Below are 18,680 nucleotides of genomic sequence, written 5' to 3' on the forward strand. Positions count from 1 at the left end.
TACAATTTTCTCATTTTAAGATTTATTCACATACAGGTAGAATCTCATGTAAACATTTAATTGAACCTTCCATGACAAACATTTATGTTATCATATTAACATATGACAACTAAGCCAGTCTCATATCATCAACTGTCTGTGGTATATTGATGCATGGCAGAAACTCATGTGAAGGCGGAGCTTAAAGAAACAGCTATAGGATGTGGGTGCGGCAACAAAAATGCAGGTAGATGCCATACATCAAGACAAAGAGCACTTGTAGAAACGAAGAGATGGGACCAAGAAGATGATACTTTGAGAATAAATTCCAGCAAAAAAACAACCTCTGACAAAAGGAGATTACCAAGTTTTGAAAATTAGAAATAGTTCCATCATTCTTCACACACAGAGAAGATGACATGTAAGTTCATTACTATGCTAACAATATACATTTATACGCACATATTATTTTATATTATACTGCTATATATATATATATATATATGAAAAATTGAAATACACATTTTCACTGGCTAAACTGTAGTTAAATCAAGATTTGATATATCAAGAAGTTGATATTTACATTATACTGAGCTCACACTGGCTTTTGTGTGTGGTGTGTTTTTAATGTAAAGACAGAAATGCAGAGAAACAGGTTGAGTGACAGTCTGGTAGTCTCATCCACAAACTCAAGATGCCAAAGTCAAACAGAAAGAATGTGCTGACAAAGGATGATCAGTTGTGGGAGTGTTCAAGGCGTTTTTTTGTACTGTACATACATTGATGTTCTGGATAATCTTGATAAATTCAAATAATTTTTTTAAAATCCATTGATCACAAATGTCAATGTTGTGACTACGAGTATAGATCATATGTTCTTTTCATGCCAGTATTTTATATAGAGGCAAAAGCTCCATCATTGTCATGATGATTTTATAACAAATATTTAGCTCCGATAAAATAGGACGGGACTCCACAATTGCTTACATATTTCACTGCTGAATAAAAATCTATCAAAACTAAGCAAAACTAGTTTTATAATTGATACTTAAAAGCACTGTGAAACGTACTAATCATTTACTGACAATACATACACACTAACAAAGTATAACAAATATTCTCTGCAAAACACATGCAGCAAACTACATGGGTAATCAATGTCAAATATTTAAAGTCTGGTTTTATGTCTTTCAAAGAGCTGCCAAACTGTAAAACTGTGCACTGCATGATTATGCCAGAGATGTTATCCTTACACTCATAAAACACATAAGCTGATGCATGTGAATAGCACTGCACTTGAATTACTGGATATCAGTTTACATTTAGTGTTTTGAAGTTGGTTGGTAAGTTAATGGTGGTAATATATATATATTTCTTTTACAGTATGTCTAATTCAACTAACGCAACATATTTATGTGTACCAGGCACTCTTTGTGGTAAGTAATGTGTTATGTTCAATTTACCGTTCAAAAGTTTGTAGTCAATGAGGTTTAAAAATATATATATTTTTAATAATAAGAAATAGATTTTTTTTTATTTACAAAGGATGCATTACATTGCACACAAGTGAAAGTAAATACTTATAGTGTTGCCAAAGGTTTCTAATTAAAATAAATGCGAATTTTACATTCATTAAAGAATACTGAAAAAACTATTTCTACCAAAATATTAAGCAGCACAACTGTTTTTAACATTAATAATGAAAAATATGTTTCTTTAGCGCCAGATCAGCATATTAGAATTATATTTGAAGCATCATGTACAATATTGCCAGTTATGCACTGCATGTGCACACTCAATTCTCTCAATCTGTTACCAAAATTTGACAGCACATGATACAAATAATTCAGCTTTCTAATCTCATTGTGTCTCTTATTTTTATTTTTTTTTTGCAGAGGTGCTTTTTTTTTTAAGTCGAACTGATTGTCATTCCGGTGCTGTTTCTCCTGGCTTTTCTGGTCACGCTGATCATTTTGTTTGTGCTCAGATGCTCCCATAAGCCATCCCATCTTTATGGACACCACAGAAATGAAAAAGACGACACACAACACCATCATAACACACACAGGCACCGTAACAGCAACAGGCGGCACCTGCAAGGCATTGATGGTAGCTACGGCATCTGACTTTGTTACACACTAAATACTCAAGTTGCTTGTTGTTTGTTGTGTTTATTTAAAGGTCTTCTGGTTCATGCATGATAGAAATGTTTATTTATAATCCTTCCTGACCATGCTTGATTGCTATGTTTATTTAAAGGGTTTCCCTTTATGAATGATCGCAATGTTTATTAATAGATTATCTTGTTCATTAATTATCAAAGTGTTTGTTGAAGGTCATTCTCACAGGTTATACACTCTTAAAAATAAAGGTGCTTCACGATGCCATAGAAGAACCTTTTTGCCCAAATGGTTCCATAAAGAACCTTTAAAGTCGGCATGAAATCAAAATTGACTTTATTTACTTTACTAGCGCACATTGCTAGTCTTGATGAGAACAATTAATCCGTGCAAGTTAATCCGCTGAAAAAAATGGTTTGTTTTGGTAATCTTTAATCAAAATCTGAACATTTGCTTCCGCTCTGGAATGGCAGTCCTTCACTGATGATGTCAGTTTGACGGCTTGGGCAGAATATCTTTTTAAACACACCCCTCCAACCATTAGTTTGATATGAGTGAGAGACAGAGAGGAGGAGCGCCAAAATAAAACCATGTAAAAGAACATACATAGGATTCTTTTAACATTTTTTTATTTCTTAATCTTTTGATTTACTTTGCAACAACAGCTCCAGCAGAGCTGAACCCAATGGAACATGAGATTATTCCCATGACAGCCCAACCTCACCATGACATGCAGAATTCAAGCCCTGCAGTACCTCAGCAAACCACCGAGAGGCATCCGGGCCTCTTTCAGCTGGTCTCTCCACTTCCTCTCACCTTCTCAGTAAAACAAGACAACACCATCACCTTGCACAGAGCTGTCATTGACAGACAGCCAGTCGTTTTACGAGTGCTTAAAGGTAAGGTTAGATAAGTGTTATTTTATTATTTTTTATTATTAATATTATTTGTATTTGATTTTAATAATATTAATATGCTATACAATTTATGTATTATACTGTTATTTTTAATATTTTGAATTAGCTTTTATTTTGATATTTTCAGTTTTCATTTTAAATTTAATGTTACTTTTTTACCTTTTTTAATGTTTTTTTTATATTTCTATTTAGCTTTATTTTATTTCAATTTGAGTAATTTTAGTACTACTTTCATTGCAGTTAGTTGCCAAAGCAACATTTCTCATTTTTAAGTTTCATCTAATATTTACATTTCATGATTTAAGCTTTATTAACGAATTTTCAATTAACAAAACTATTTTTAATAGTTTTAGATTTAGTTAACAATAACAACACTGGGTTGGACACATAATCTAACAGACAATAATAAAACAATCCCTGCTCTGTTATGTTTTACTGAAAACACTGTTTGATTATAGAATTGTGGTATGGGTATTAAGCTGTAGGCAAAATCATTTCCATCAAACTGCAGCTATTCTGTCCGATCTTTCCGTCTTTCTTACCTAATGTAGTCAAGTTGATCTTGTATAAGACCATGTCCTCATGAAGCACACTGAGCACCTGAGAATAAAACATTTTACAGATTATTTTATTATGGATCAGTGGTAGAATTCTGCCTCACCTGTTGTTAAAGCTCAGGGTTTGCAACCAGGAGGTTGCAGGTTTGATTCTCGAAAGGATGAGTTACAAAACCTCACCATTGTGGCCAGCAAGTAAGATGATAACTAGAACGATAGAATGATATAGCTAGATAGATAGACAGACAGACAGACAGACAGACAGACTGACTGATCTTACTTTCTTCTACTTTTTCCCCCATACAGAATCAGCCAGTGCCAGAGAGCACCAGTCTTTTCTGGGGTTTGCCCACTTCCTTTCAGAGTTTGGACCGCATCCATCGCTGCCCAGACTGCTGGGGGTGGTGACTGTGCAGACACCCTTGATGATTGCGGTGGAGGAGCTGGAACATCGAGACCTGCTGAGCTTCCTGTGGAGGTGCAGACAGGTACATGAGTAATACTTCATTTTCAGTCTTGCAAGGGACAGTAATGAAACTCAGGTTTCATTCCTGTGCTGACATATTTCCTTATGAAAGCGGATGTTGTGTCCAGGACATATGAAAAGGGATTAATCTGTTTGTACTTTACATCACATCAATTTGCTACTTTGCTAATAAAAGGCAAGTGGGTGAGGAATATTCTCAACCTAGCAATTAATTTTTTTGGACAAAAATGTGAGAAATGTTTCTTGAGCATAATAGAATAATTTCTGAAGGATCATGCATGTGACACTGAAGACTGGAGTATTGATGCTGAAAATTCAGCTTTGCCATCACAGGAATAAATGTGAACTATAAATCTCAAAACTCCAATTCTTCTAGATAAATATGACATGACTAGCAATTACTGTAAAATATTGACTCGCAACTCTCACATTGATCAGTTACTGCTGAGGTCACCTGAGAATGGACGACACACAGGTTGTGTCATTCCTGATGATCTGTAATGTAATGTAATGATTTGTAATGGATTGATTAAAAGTTAAACTACTAGTTTAAACCTCACCTTTGTTTTGACTGACTGTAAATCTCTTTCACAGGACCACACAGGTCAGGAGGCACCGTGTGACATGACTGAAAGACAAATCTTTACCATGGGCGCTCAGATTGGATCTGCACTGGTTAGATAACAAATCAGCTTGCTAAATATATACAATCATATTGACAAGTCAGTTCCATCACAAAAGCTTGGCAATAAACGTATATTTATGAATGGAGAGTTTTTATAAGCCACACCATGCATGCACATACTGGCAACTTCATAAATCACCAAGCCTTTTACTTTGTTTGACTCTGGCATGCATTAATCATGGCCAGTCATGAGCACTTAACTGAAGCATTTATGATTTATAATGTACAATAAATACTTTGTCACACCCAAGATCACATTCTCTTTCTTACACAACCTGTTCTGAAATCACAGGAGTATCTGCATAGTAAGAACTACATCCATGGCAATGTCAAAGCTCGAAGCGTCCTGGTTGGTTGGGACCTGTCGGTCAAGCTGTGGGGTTTGGGTCCGGCATATCGCAGAAAAACGAGTGCAGGCTCTATAGAATATGTGGGAGATATGGAAATGAGAAAGTGGCAAGCTCCAGAAGCATTAGCACGGCAACCTCTCCAGCAAAGCAGCGACATGTGAGTTTAATGTAATGATTATTTATATTTTCAGTCAATATTTTTGTAACCGTTGATCTTCACACTGTATTTATTACTGTTTAATCCTCCATAGATGGTCCTTTGGCATTTTGCTCTATGAGATGGTGACATTAGGTGAGTGTGTCTGTCATCCAGTATTATAAAACTCTCCAGTACAGCTACAGCTGCAAGGTTGTAGTAGGGCTCCATTTGAATGGAAAAAAAAATAATAATCAAATTATGAAGTTGTTTAAAGCTCTTAATCTCATTGTTTGGAATCTCAGGAGAGCCCCCCTTTCCCAACATCATAGCCAGCGAACTTCTGCAGCATTTACAGAGAGTGAACACAATAAAGAGACCACCCAACTGCTCTAATACACTGTACGTTACTTTGCTCACACACATAAAGCAAACATGTTTATCTAAAAAAAAGCATGCATATATATATATATATATATATATATATATATACATATGAAATAAATGAACTTTTCCATGACATTCTAATTTATTGAGATGCACCTGTATATATGTTCTAAACTGTAAAACTATTAGTCAACAATGAGTCTATTATGACAATGTTTTTTTCTCTAGATATTCTATTATCAAATCCTGCTGTCAGTGGAAACCAATGGATCGAGTCTCATTGGCTGAGCTGATCAGAAAGCTCCAAACAAAAGAGAGAAGCACCAATGATCAGGCAGTGCTGCGAGTGTCTGAGCCGTTCGACATGGAGAAATACATGCGGGAAGCGGGCTATGGAGAATCGCTCAACTATGCTGTGCTCTAATGTTCCCTTTATGTGTCAGTCAAGACTCATCAAAAGAGCTTCACACTAGCTATGAATAAATGAACAGTCAAGCTTTGAGATGAGGACTTTAAAATGATTACAGAAAGCCACTGGTTTCAGACAGTGGCATCACTATGGAATTTAAAGAAGAAAAATATTATCTCATCAGGCATGTGCTATTATTCAGGACTTTAGATTAACCCTTGTTGCGCTCCTCATTTGGGAGTCACACTCATGGTCTTCGAGGACAAAAGTGAAACTTCAGACACCTGAAATTTAACTTTTTTTTTCTTCAGTAAAATCAATCTAATATATTTTTGTTCAGTAATATTTTTTCTTTTTTTCTTTTGTATTTTGAGAGAATTTTATGGTACTAATTCATATTTATGCAATAATTATGATCAATTTTTCCAACTGAAAATAGTACATAATTTTTTTTTTCTAATTTTGTAAAATTATTTTTCAATTAATGCAGTATTTCAGATTAAAATAGAGACGGCCTTTAAAATCCAATTTTTGAAGGCAGAATAGCACCTCCTGGTGAGAGCAAGTGTGCAATTTTTTTCTGCATTGTGGGGGATTTGTGGATTGTACACAGAAACATTTTCGATTTTTTTTTTCCCCATTTCCCATTCATTTCCTATGGTCGGTCATTTTTGACCAAAGACCACGAGTGTGACTATTTTTTTTACGACCACTTACTTAGCTTTTTCGAATCTTGCCCTCAATTTTTTTTGTGTTCACATACCAAGTGTCATAAAAGTCACCAGGTTTCGTGCCATTCTGGTGAAGCTACGATTTTTAAAAATTCAAAATGTAAAATTCTCCGGTCAAAAGTGACCGAAGACCGCGGATAAAGGCAAAAAGCTCAATTGTAACACAAATGAGAAAGTGGGGATGTTACGTAAAATATGTAACAGCGAAAGATTGTCATACACATATATGCAGGAAAATGTAGCGAAGACCAAAGCTACAATGTCAACATGTATAAAACACACACAAACAAACCGTGTCTAGCAATAGTACAGGTAGTGTGATTTAATTTATCATTATATTTATTTAGGTTGGAAAATATCGTATTATGTTCATTGGTACTCCTCTAATTCAAATAAGACTTAAAATTATATTACTGGCATATTTATTGGTAATTAGAGAGTTTATTAACGTATAACAACGCACGTATTTAAAATATACTATTTATTAATGTAAACTCACTTTTTTTCAGTTTAGTCATCACTAGCGCAGTTGTAAATAATGGTCACCTAACCAAAATTATGCCTACGTTTAAATATTTGGTTTTTCACTTACATCTTTAAGCCTGCGGTTGGTCCGTGAGGAAAACTGCCGTAGGTTTTACAATAATCCTTAAATAATCTGAATTTCATCAGTATTTAGTCTAAATATGAAAGTTTCTCTTCACCTGTTGTCAACCAGAAGCACGCTTGATGACGCGTAAGTATGATGCTAAAATCTGATTGGCTTCAAAGGTCACTGTTAACTATGATTGGTTATTTACGCGATAGGATGCAAACAGAGGCAAATGACGTTGCGTTATTTGAATTTCAGTCCAGTGATTAAAAATAAATAAATAAATAAACTAAATAAAAGAAAAAAAAAAACGTCATTGTTATCTGAAAGACCTATAAATATTCATTAATTAATTGACAAATTCACATTATTACTTATATGCACACCGAGTAAAAACAGTTCTCTTTATGACTTTATGAATATATTTTTGTGTTACTCCAAAATACCACAAGTTATTGTATACTTTTTGAATCTGATGTATCCTATTAACATTTAGGAAACAGGAGAAATAAAATGATTTAGACTATTTAGTCTCAAAATAATACAACTGTACACAGTGCCACTCATGATTTTGTTACATTCAGGAAAAGCCACCATAAAATATACAAATGTCAAAACATCAACACTAGCAGACACTCTCCTTTTGAACTGCAATTACATCAATTACACCATTCAACAGACACATTAACTTAGTTATTTACAGGGTGATGTACAGTTCTAACTGTACAGTAAGCAAGTAACTAGGAGTTGTGTACATTATGCACAATAAAGGTACAGTATGTGAAAGGTATAAACAGTTAATAAGATGGTTGTGTTTGTTAGTGTTAGAAGAGGGCTGGCTCATTGTGACCACTGGGATACAAACCACAGTGCACTACTGCTAGAGGAATGTTGTCTTTCTTGGTCTTTTTTGGAGTATCTCTCCGTGCAACACATAAATGATCACAAGACATCAGAATGGGAAAAAGCAGTTCTTCATATTACACCTGGCCTATAAATGTGCTTATTAATAAATACTTTCACATTCAATATCTAGACAAAAATAGCAATACCTAAGCAATGGCGGCATAAAGCGTCAATTGCCTTACATTATAGGAATTATTGGTAAAGATTCTCTAATTTAAGTAGAAAAAAAATGTATAAACAAATAAATACTATACGTGTTCTCTATGAAAGGGATTCAAACTAAGTGTCGGAAACGGCAGAACAACATTTATTATAAACACATTTATTCAAATCAAGTGAGACTTCTCTCACTACTCTTGTCAAACCTCAAAGTGAGTCGGTGCAGCACACACGTGACGCTGGAATACTAAATCACCAAGCACAGGAAATTCAGTAGCGGGATTAATGGTCATAATCTTGATCACGTCATTTGCTAAAAATCTTTATCTTGGATATCTGAAATGTGAACTTGTCTAGTTATAGAGACCGTATATATTATATACAGTACAATTAATCGAACACTGGTTGGTCATTTTTGGTGATTTTAGTCTGTTTCTTTAGATGCATTATTTTTGGCAGTAAACTATTCTTGGCATAAGCTTTACTAGCTAAGCACTTTCTATAAATCTAAATATTTGTAATGAACCTTCTAATTAAATATATGTTTTAAGTGTTTTTGATAAATGGTAGTAGTGATCTGAAGTAATGAGAACGTATATATCTCTATGTTTTTATATATTTATAATATATAAATTTATTATTTTATATTATAATATAATATATTATTAAATATTTGTATATCTCTTTTTCTGTTTGATCTGACATAGTAAACAATGTCCTGTTTGATAATTCACATTAAAACTGCACTAAAATGCACAAACAGGAGTAAATGAGCAATAAATAGATAAAATCTTTAAAACATGAATCAATATTGCACCAAACCATCAGTTGTCAAACTACGCAATAAAATAAAGCTCATGGACTATGAGCTCTCGTATCCTTTCAAAATATAACTAGGTGATCTGTGACTTTCCCCTGTGGTTCCCTTCTTAATCTGTTTACCCTAAATAATATTTTTCCAGTAAATACATCTCTAGTATTATATTTCTATCTTCAGTAGTACGTCATGGCTTTAATCATATTAAGCTATATAGTTACACCATTTCTTAGATGGTGGAATTAGATTTCTCCTCTTTACTAGAATCCACCAGTGGCTGGGTAACTGAGCTAGGTTTTTTAGCATCTGCCGCAGCTTTCTCAGATGAGCTTGCTCCCTGTTCCAAGGAAGATTTGGAAGCTTCCACCAATGGGACCTTTTCTTTGACCGGAGAGGCTGGAAGTGTGACTCTGCCGGGCTCCTCCACGAAGGTGTCAGTCGGAGGCGGAGCCCCGCCAAAACCACGGGCGATGTCATCAAAAGTTCGCCCTTTAGTCTCCGGAACTTTGAAGTATGTAAAGACGAAGAAGATGATGAGGAAGATCATAAATATAATGAAGACATATGGCCCACACAGCTCCTATAATTCACAAACAATAAGAAAAAAGTTAATTCTGACATTGTGCACACATTTTATCACAAAATAAGATCACAATAACGTGCTAGTCATGAGATAAAAATTTATTATATTAGGAAAATTATTTTAAAACTCATTTAAAGTTTCAAATTCAAGTTCATAGGTGAGTGATTTAAAAAAAGTTTATAAATGTTTAATTGAAAAGCTGGTTCTCCATACAGAATATTGAAAGATTTACTTAAAAAAAATACAGTAGTTTTAAGTGGTTAAAGTAATGGCAATTGATTTAATAAATTAATCTAAATTAAACCCCTACCTCCAATTCTCTAATTTAGGGAAATGGATTCCCACAAGGAGAGGAATACAATAATTTATAATAAAATAAGATCACAATAACCAGCTAGTCATGAGATAAAAAATGATTATAATAGAATAATTATTTTGTTTAAATTATGTTAATGGGTTAGATTACAATTATTTTAAATTCAAGTTTAAAGGCGAGTTATTAAAATAAATAAATAAATTAGGTTCAGGACACCTTCCTCCGTAAAATGTGCTGCACGCACTCGAATATTTGGGTTGTACTGTTCTGGAACAGTGTTGTAAATAAAACTTAACCACTGATTTCTCATTGAGTCCTCTTTTGGAAGGCCAAACAAAGTAGTTTGGCTTTCGCAATGAAACACACAGCGTCTCCACGACGGCGGCGGCAACAATACTACAGTGAGAATAAAAGTTATACCTGTCTTTGCGTAGACATTTGGGCAGTGTTATGCAAATTTTCCCACACAGTGACGTAGATATGTGGGGGCGTGTTTTAACGAGGCATTTTAGGAAGGCGTGGCCAAGCGTTCACTTTTATGAAGAATATCTCTTTGGGTTTGAGACTTTAATCTTTGCGACTTTACGGATCTTCTGTATGCACGAACAGCTTTTAACACTCCAAAGACAAAGGAAAACATGAAATCGCATCATATGACCCCTTTAAGTGGTTAAAGTAATGGCAATTGATTTAAAAAGTTAATCTAAATTAAGCTCATACCTCCAGTTTAGGGAAACTGACTCCAACAAGAAAGTTGGCTGTCCAGTTGGAGCATCCTGCAATGGCCATGGCGGCAGGACGTGGCCCCTGGGAGAACAGTTCAGCCACTATGAACCAGGGAATGGGTCCAGGGCCCATCTCAAACATGGCCACAAAGGCAAAAACTGCAGCAATGCTGAGGTAGCGAACAGCCTCAATGTCCTTCTGCTCAGGGACAAATGTAAGAAAATACAGTTATTACACTAGCATTCCCATGATGGTCAGATAGTTACAGTGACTGTTTTGAATCTTCAGCAAAATGAAAACAAACAGCAGGACCCACCAATAAGAGAGCAATGGTCATGACCAAGGCACTGATGGCCATTCCACTCAAACCAATAAGGTGCAAAGTTCTTCGTCCCACCCTCTCCACCAAAAAGAGCTTATAGAAAAGGATAAAATGGAAGTATTATGTCAAACTCATCACACATATTTCTCATATAGTTCAATGATTAAATACTTACAGATACTACAGTAAAGACAGTGTTGACTGCTCCAGCTCCAATGGTGGCATAAATGGGCTGAGTCACTCCAGCTGACTTAAAAATACCAGTTGAGTAATAAAAAACCTTTGAGAAAGGAAAGTCACACAAAGGAAAGTCAAAATGGTTAACTAAAGAATGTAAAATGATAGTAAAACAAGAACACTATTGTATATTAAACATTTGACAGTCCAAACAAACAGTGCGTTATAAATTAGATGTTCAGCACATTACAATTTGGGACACTGCAGAGTGCTTTGGTCGCACAGCCAGTGCAGTAAGACATTCAAATATTTAATGCATACATAAAGTATGCATATTATAAACAATACACATACTGTTTTACATATATTTCAAAATACTAGGGTAGTATGCAATTACGAGCATAGTGCATGATGGGTAATGTATGTCACTCACAGCGTTGATGCCAGAGAGCTGCTGAGACAGCTGCAGCATGACAGCGATGAGCAGAGGCTGGCGGTAAGCAGCGGTGCGGAAGAGCTCTGGGATAGTCACCTTCTTCTCCATGGCCATCTTCGCACTCTCCTCCTTCATCTCCTGCATGTCCTTCCCCACATCCTCGTAACCACGGAGACGCACCAGCGCTGAGGGACAAAATAATGGAGGTTTGGTGACTTGCCGTAGAAATCTAATAAAAAGACAACTAAATTTTGGCGTGGGTAAAATTTTTGAATGTTTATTAAAGAAGTCTCGTGCTCACCAAGGCTGCATTTCTTTAACCAAAAACACAGTACTGCAGTAAATATATATATATATATATATATATACTGTATATAATTTAAAATAAGAGTTTTCTATTTGAATATATTTTAAAATGCAATTTATTCCTGTGATGGCAAAGCTGAATTTTCCGGTCTTCAGTGTCACTTGATTCTTCAGAAATCATTCTAATATGCTAATCTGGTGCTCAAGAAACAGTTCTTATTATTATCAATGTTGAAAACAGCTGTGCTGCTTAATAGTTTTAGGAAAACCATGATACATTTTTTCAGAATTCTTTGATGAAAAACAGCATGTATTTGAAAGAGAAATCTTAACATTAATCTTAACATTATTGTCATTAATTACAATAATATTAATGTCTTTACTGTTTAAAATGTATTATTTATTTTAACTTGATTGTACGTGTATATTATTCTAGGATAAAAGGCAACTATTGCATCTTCAACATGAAAGATGCCAAAACCTGCTGTTGGTCTTTTGTCAAGATCAGGGACTCTTAAAGGCTCAAGCTTTTGCTTCCTCTATGAGGAACAGCAAACCACAATATCAAAGTAGGGATGGTTTCTCCACCTAAATTTCCAGTTTCAGAAAACACTTATTACCAGGCCAGTTTAGCAAGTCTGACAAGGGGTCAGGTTCAGAGATGAGAAAACTACTGCTAAAACATGGTAATACCTGTTCTTCTGATTTACATTAATTCTGAATTCAGAACACTGAATGAGTTATTCTCTAATAGTCTGCTTCTTAGATGTTATTGGTAAACACATTACTTTTGAAGATGAATATCTCAGAAAATGGAATGAGGTAATAATGTTTATACCAAATAAAAACATTTTGCAACATTTAAAAAAAATTGACAGTTTTTATATTAAAGGGGTCATATGATGCGATTTCAATTTTTCCTTTCTCTTTGTAGTGTTACAAGCTCTTGGTGCATAAAGAAGATCTGTAAAGTTGCAAAGATTAAAGACTCAAATCCAAAGATATATTCTTTATAAAAGTTAAGAGACAACCACGCCTACCTAAAACGGCTCGTTCTAACACGCCCCCACATATCTACGTCACGATGTGGGAAGATTTGCATAACGCGCCCAAATGTTCACGCAAAGAAAGAAGGCGTAACTTTTATTCTCGCTGTAGTATTATTGCTGCCGCCATGTCGTGAAGACGCTGTGTGTTTGTTGTGAAAGCTAAACTACTTTGTTTGGCCTTCCAAATGAGGATGAAGTGATATCCGCTTCGTCATGCCTAGAGCTGATCCGTGCTGGTTGCTGAGGAAATACATCAACTTCCCGCTGTGGATCGCCGGACTGGCTTTCACCGTGTACGAAGCGGAGTCCAGCCCGGGGTCGTCACATGTGGATGCCGCAAGCCCTCCGGATGCTCCTTCGTCGAATCCGCCGGCGGAAAATAATGTTTTTTTTACCTTAAACCGCATAAACACATCTGATTACACCAAATACACAAAATAATGTTCGTTTTAGCAACATCATATGACCCCTTTAACAAAACCTGTCATATTATGCATGTAGCTTAAATGATATCACAACTTTATCTGGCTTGTACAATACAGTGTTACAGTGTACAATTTCTCCAACACCTAGCGTCACCAAACAGAATTGCAAAGACTGATTGTTCAGGAAACAGGTTTCCTGAATACTCGCCAGCTGCCAGTGATAGTCCCGCTCAAAGCCAGGTTTGCGGTGTTGGGTTGGTCAAGATGCTCAAACGGAACAAAATTTTGAAGGTGGAGTTTTTTAAAAGCATTTTACAGCATAGCTGTGCTAGCTGGCATATATTACACATTTATGTAAAATTAATCATCAAGCTCCAGTAAATGAAAAGCTGTATATGTTATTTAATAAAGGGCTCCTGTTTAAGCAGATGTTTTAGCTCATTTTGTCATCAGCACACTCAATTACATAGCCTAATCAGTGTTAAGTGAAAACATAAGGTTAAGTGCATTTGGCACAATTTCATTGCCACACAGAAGAACGTTATTCACCAAATAAAAAATTGTTTAGGTTCACGCTGCTGCGTGAGTGTGTGGTGGCAAATTTGGCATTTTTTTCTTTCTGACCAATGTAATCTCTTGATATTTACTCCCTCTTTTGTAAAGCCATCATGGATTTTTTCATTTTCTATTGAAACAAAAGGCAATGCAAAAAATGTATTTGCTGTAGTTTGCTTTCATCACTATGAACATTCTTTCAGCCTAAGCTGTTCAGTGAAGTATGGCTGCAGTTCAGTGGAGATAAAGCGCATTTGTGAACTCTTTCTTACCTTTGCGGGCCTGTTCTTCCTCATTGAGGTTAATGAGCAGGTATCGAGGGCTCTCTGGACAGAACGGAAGCAGTAAACATTGCAGGATGGCAGGTAGCACGGTTAGAGCTAGAAGTACAGGCCAGAGCTTATCTGAACCCAGCAGATACTCCAAACCAAAAACCTAGATGGAAAAGGACACGACTTATAAGAAACTTGAACATTTACAAATATCAAATTAAAACCGATTAGGTTATGATGGGATAAATTAGGCTAGCAGACTTAAAAATGGATCGGCAGATTCAATTAGAAACTGCATGTAACAGAAGTGCATCAAAACTAATTAGAGGGGATATTTCCCCAAGGCTTTGTTGTGGCACAAACATATAATGAGGCCACAAGGCTCTTGAAATGATTTACACATTTTTTATAAACCCTCTGGTCATATCCAAAATCAAAAACTACTTTAAGGGCAACAAACTACATTGCTGCGACATAGAATGCTTTACCTGTGCGATTAAGATGCCAATCACGACACCAAGCTGGTGCAGGGTCCCAAAGGCCCCGCGGAGGGGAGTCGGCGACACTTCCCCAACATACATTGGAGTGAGACCAGTGAAGAGGCCACAGAACAACCCAATAATTAGCCGACCGGCAATGACCATCTCAAAGGAGGAGCAGAGAGTGCACAGTCCCATGAGACCCCCGCCAATCAGAGCCAAGATATTCACAAGGATCATAGATTTACGTCTGCAGAAAGAAAAACAGACAGACGGGGATGGAGTTCAATTGAATTAGAAACACTAATTCAGCAGTAGAGGAAATGAGAAAAATGACTGCAGGAAAGAGAAGAACACAATGTTAAGACTTACACCCGTTTTTTTTGTCATAATTTTCCTCTTTGGATGAAAATGTCACAACATCTAGTCAATACTCGTCATGTTCATTTTATTGTATTTTGCTCTGACTAAAATGATATATACTACTTTCAGTTGACAATAACGAGCAAAATGACAGAATAAAACATGTCAAACTGTAATAGACCCAAACATTTAAACACAAAAAAATCAATTAATAATCATTTAATAATTTAAAATGATAAAGGATTGATCAACATAATCAAAATGTAATGTTGTGAATTTTATAATTCTTGATGATTTTTCTTCTAGATTATTGCTGACGAAATCAAAAACCAGCCAAAACCAGGGAGAGTGGCAGAGAAGGCCACAGAAAAAGAACAATGGCCACTGAGCACACATGAATGCGTGCTTTGAATGTGGCTGTTCTGACAGTGTGGACAGTGTTCAAGCAGACAGGAAGACAGAGAGGTCAACTCTTCATCTCTGAGTGCCCTCATTACAGTAAACTGCTTTTATTATTAATTAAGCATTTACTGTCCAGTAAAAGCACCATTGTGAGTAAATCTGACATAAGCTGATGTATTATCTAGCTCTGGTTTCCCAACACAACAACACAAATGAAAAATTACTACACTCAAATTCTCTGTACATCTTTCTTATATTTTTTCCACTTTACTGATGCATAAAATAAAAGACGGGGAATGATGGAGTAGGCCTGGTCGATAAAACGGCATCGATATTCATCGACGGTACACCTTCTTCGATAACGATATAAAAAATGTTCGATATAGCGCACAATATTGGCACGTGCTATGAGTGACGCAGACAGCACACACAAACACGAACACATGCTGAATTGAGTGCTGTGCCTGCCTGTGATGAGGAGATTGTGAATAAAAAAATGAATTAGTCGAATTTAAAATAAACATTTGCATTGGAATGTTAGGTGTGCATCAGGGAGCGTCATCAGTGGCGCGCGAGATGCGGTGATAATGATGTAAGTGACGTTGTTGCATTTGAATGTTTTGTTATTCTAGCCCACAAGATGCGCCGCTGCTGTGTTATGCATTCAAAATATTAGAGAAATATAGAAGCTCAGTGCAGAGAAGATCTTGATTAGTTGCAAACCGAAACCAAGCCATTCACACAGATGCATATTCAGCGCACTTTTTAGACGGGCAAATATGACTGCTGCACTCGCGTCTTACACAAGAGATGTAGCCATGCAAAGTTAAAACAGTTTAAACGTTTAGAAAAAACGTCGCGAATTTGTGGAGGTTTATTCCTTTTCACTGCGTCTCTTATGTTTTTAAATGCAATCTGCGTGATGGGCGATTCGGCTCTTTGGATTAAGCAATGCATAAATACATGATGCTGTTTTGTTCATAATTGTTAATGCAATTTACGAAATTATATTTGATTTATAGGAGTTAATTTAGACATAATGCACGTTTTTTTATAGACTTATTTCCTTGTGTTGACAATTTAAATGTGCTGCATTATTTTGCTCATTGCATCCTCCTGTGGCCTCGGGAGACCAACCAAAAGATTCCTTGAGACCTATTTAATCTGCATATAAAACATTAGAAATTAGATATTTGTTTAATTTTTATTGTGTGTTTAACTGTTAAAACAAAAAATATTTGTTGTTTGTCTCAATAAATTGGGTTAATTTAAAAATTCAGTGGTTAAATTTGAACATAATTTGAACACCCTATGATGGAGATAATGTGAACTGGGTAATGGTTCAAACCAATAATGTCAGCATTAGCTCCATGGTGCAATGTGCTGGAAAGAAATGCATTAAGCACTAGGCCATGGCTCTGACCTCATTGTGTCTTTACCGATGACTGTAAACCTATATGATTAATGACACGGAAGAAGTCACAAGCTTAGGATTTCTTTCTTTTGATTTAAAACGCAAAAGTTTCTGAGCACAGGATTTCCACAAAAAATATGTCAGGTTCAGTCCAAACTGGTCAACACTTGCCATATTACACATGATAGATTAATTTCCACTCACCTTCCAAATTTGTTGGCTACGACACCGACACTGAATGATCCCACCATTCCACCCACGCTAAAGATGGCCACAGCAAAACTCCACACAATGGTGCACACACCCGGCTTGATGGGCTCCCCATAACGCTCCATCCATGTGGCATTAAAAAAAGCCCGCAGTTTCTAAGAGGTTAAAAGGTTTTCATTTAAGATGGTCACTGCATAACTCCCATACTCCCATTTGTGTGTGTGTGTGTGTTTTAATGTTTAACTGTTGAAATGTTTGGGGTTTTTAAAAGAAGTCTCCAATGCTCACCTAGGCTACTTTTATTTCAACAGTCATAATGAGAAATATTATTACAATTTATAATAACTGTTTTCTGTTACTATACTTTAAAATTAAATTTATTTCTATAATATTACTATGAATTTTCAGAAGTCATTACTCCAGTCTTCAGTGTCACATGATCCTCAGAAATCATTCTGATATGCTTATTTGGTGATCAATAAACATTTCTTATTATTATGAATGTTAAAAACTGCTTAATATCTTTGTGAAACTAATATTTTTTCATGATTCTTTAAAAAATAGAAAGTTCAAAAGAACAGCATTCATTTGAAATAGAAATATAAATGTCTTTACTGTCAGTTTTGGTCAATTTAACTATCTTTATCTTAAAAAAAAAATTGTACTGACCCCAACAGTTTGAATGTGAAGTATATGTGTGTTTGTACTTTTGATTGGTACTACACACAGACACACACACACACACACACACACACAAACCTACTAACCTGTTCGGGGGCATTGATGACTCCTGTGTTGAAGCCAAACTGTAGGGAGCCAATTACAGCCGTTAATAAAGAAAACATGAGGTAGCATGTTACCTGTTTCTGTAAAACAAGAGAGAAAAGGTTCAAGGTTAGTTATTTATTCATCATTTTAATTTGACTTTTTTTTGTTTCAAATTTTGATCATAAAAATTTAATCTATTTATAAAAAAAAAAAAAACATTTTTATATTCAAAATTGTCTATATTTATAAAATATTTCAACAACATTAAGATGTCACGCTGATCAATTTTCTTGAGATGTGTGTTTCTTTATACTCATAGTTTACTGGCTACTCCCATATATTCTATTGTTAACGTTTGCTTGACTGATTTCTCCAAAGAAAATAATGAAAAAAGGTCAAGCCATTCACGAGATTCATAAGATTTACGTCTGCTGAATGAAATATACAGTGGGTACGGAAAGTATTCAGACCCCCTTAAATTTTTCACTCTTTGTTATATTGCAGCCATTTAGCCTGGGAGGGAGTTCAACTGAATTAGAAACACTAATTCAGCAGCAAACAGATGAAATGAGAAGAATGACAGCAAGAAAGAGAAGAACAGTGTTAAAGGGGTCATATGATGCTTTTTTAAAGATAATTATTTTG

At 35.5% G+C, this 18,680-nt stretch overlaps 1 protein-coding gene and 1 pseudogene across 1 annotated transcript in view; one reads left to right on the forward strand and one right to left on the reverse strand.

Moving 5' to 3' along the window:
• The first annotated feature begins 332 nt into the window (after positions 1-332).
• LOC107665493 (tyrosine-protein kinase STYK1-like) lies at positions 333-6,042 on the forward strand (annotated as a pseudogene).
• Positions 6,043-9,101: 3,059 nt separating this feature from the next.
• Positions 9,102-18,680, reverse strand: part of LOC107665492 (solute carrier family 2, facilitated glucose transporter member 3-like) — a 12,816-nt gene continuing 3,237 nt past the window's right edge. The window contains exons 3-11 of the mRNA XM_016456404.1: positions 18,035-18,133; positions 17,262-17,422; positions 14,888-15,128; positions 14,400-14,562; positions 11,790-11,977; positions 11,355-11,459; positions 11,174-11,272; positions 10,852-11,055; positions 9,102-9,812 (exon numbers count right to left, since the gene is read on the reverse strand). Coding sequence (XP_016311890.1) covers positions 9,462-9,812; positions 10,852-11,055; positions 11,174-11,272; positions 11,355-11,459; positions 11,790-11,977; positions 14,400-14,562; positions 14,888-15,128; positions 17,262-17,422; positions 18,035-18,133 — 1,611 coding nt within the window. The 3' untranslated portion in view covers positions 9,102-9,461. The remainder of the gene's footprint in view (positions 9,813-10,851; positions 11,056-11,173; positions 11,273-11,354; positions 11,460-11,789; positions 11,978-14,399; positions 14,563-14,887; positions 15,129-17,261; positions 17,423-18,034; positions 18,134-18,680) is intronic.

Source organism: Sinocyclocheilus anshuiensis, unplaced genomic scaffold (assembly GCF_001515605.1).
Source record: "Sinocyclocheilus anshuiensis isolate Anshui unplaced genomic scaffold, SAMN03320099.WGS_v1.1 scaffold904, whole genome shotgun sequence".
Classification (NCBI taxonomy): Eukaryota; Metazoa; Chordata; class Actinopteri; order Cypriniformes; family Cyprinidae; genus Sinocyclocheilus; species Sinocyclocheilus anshuiensis.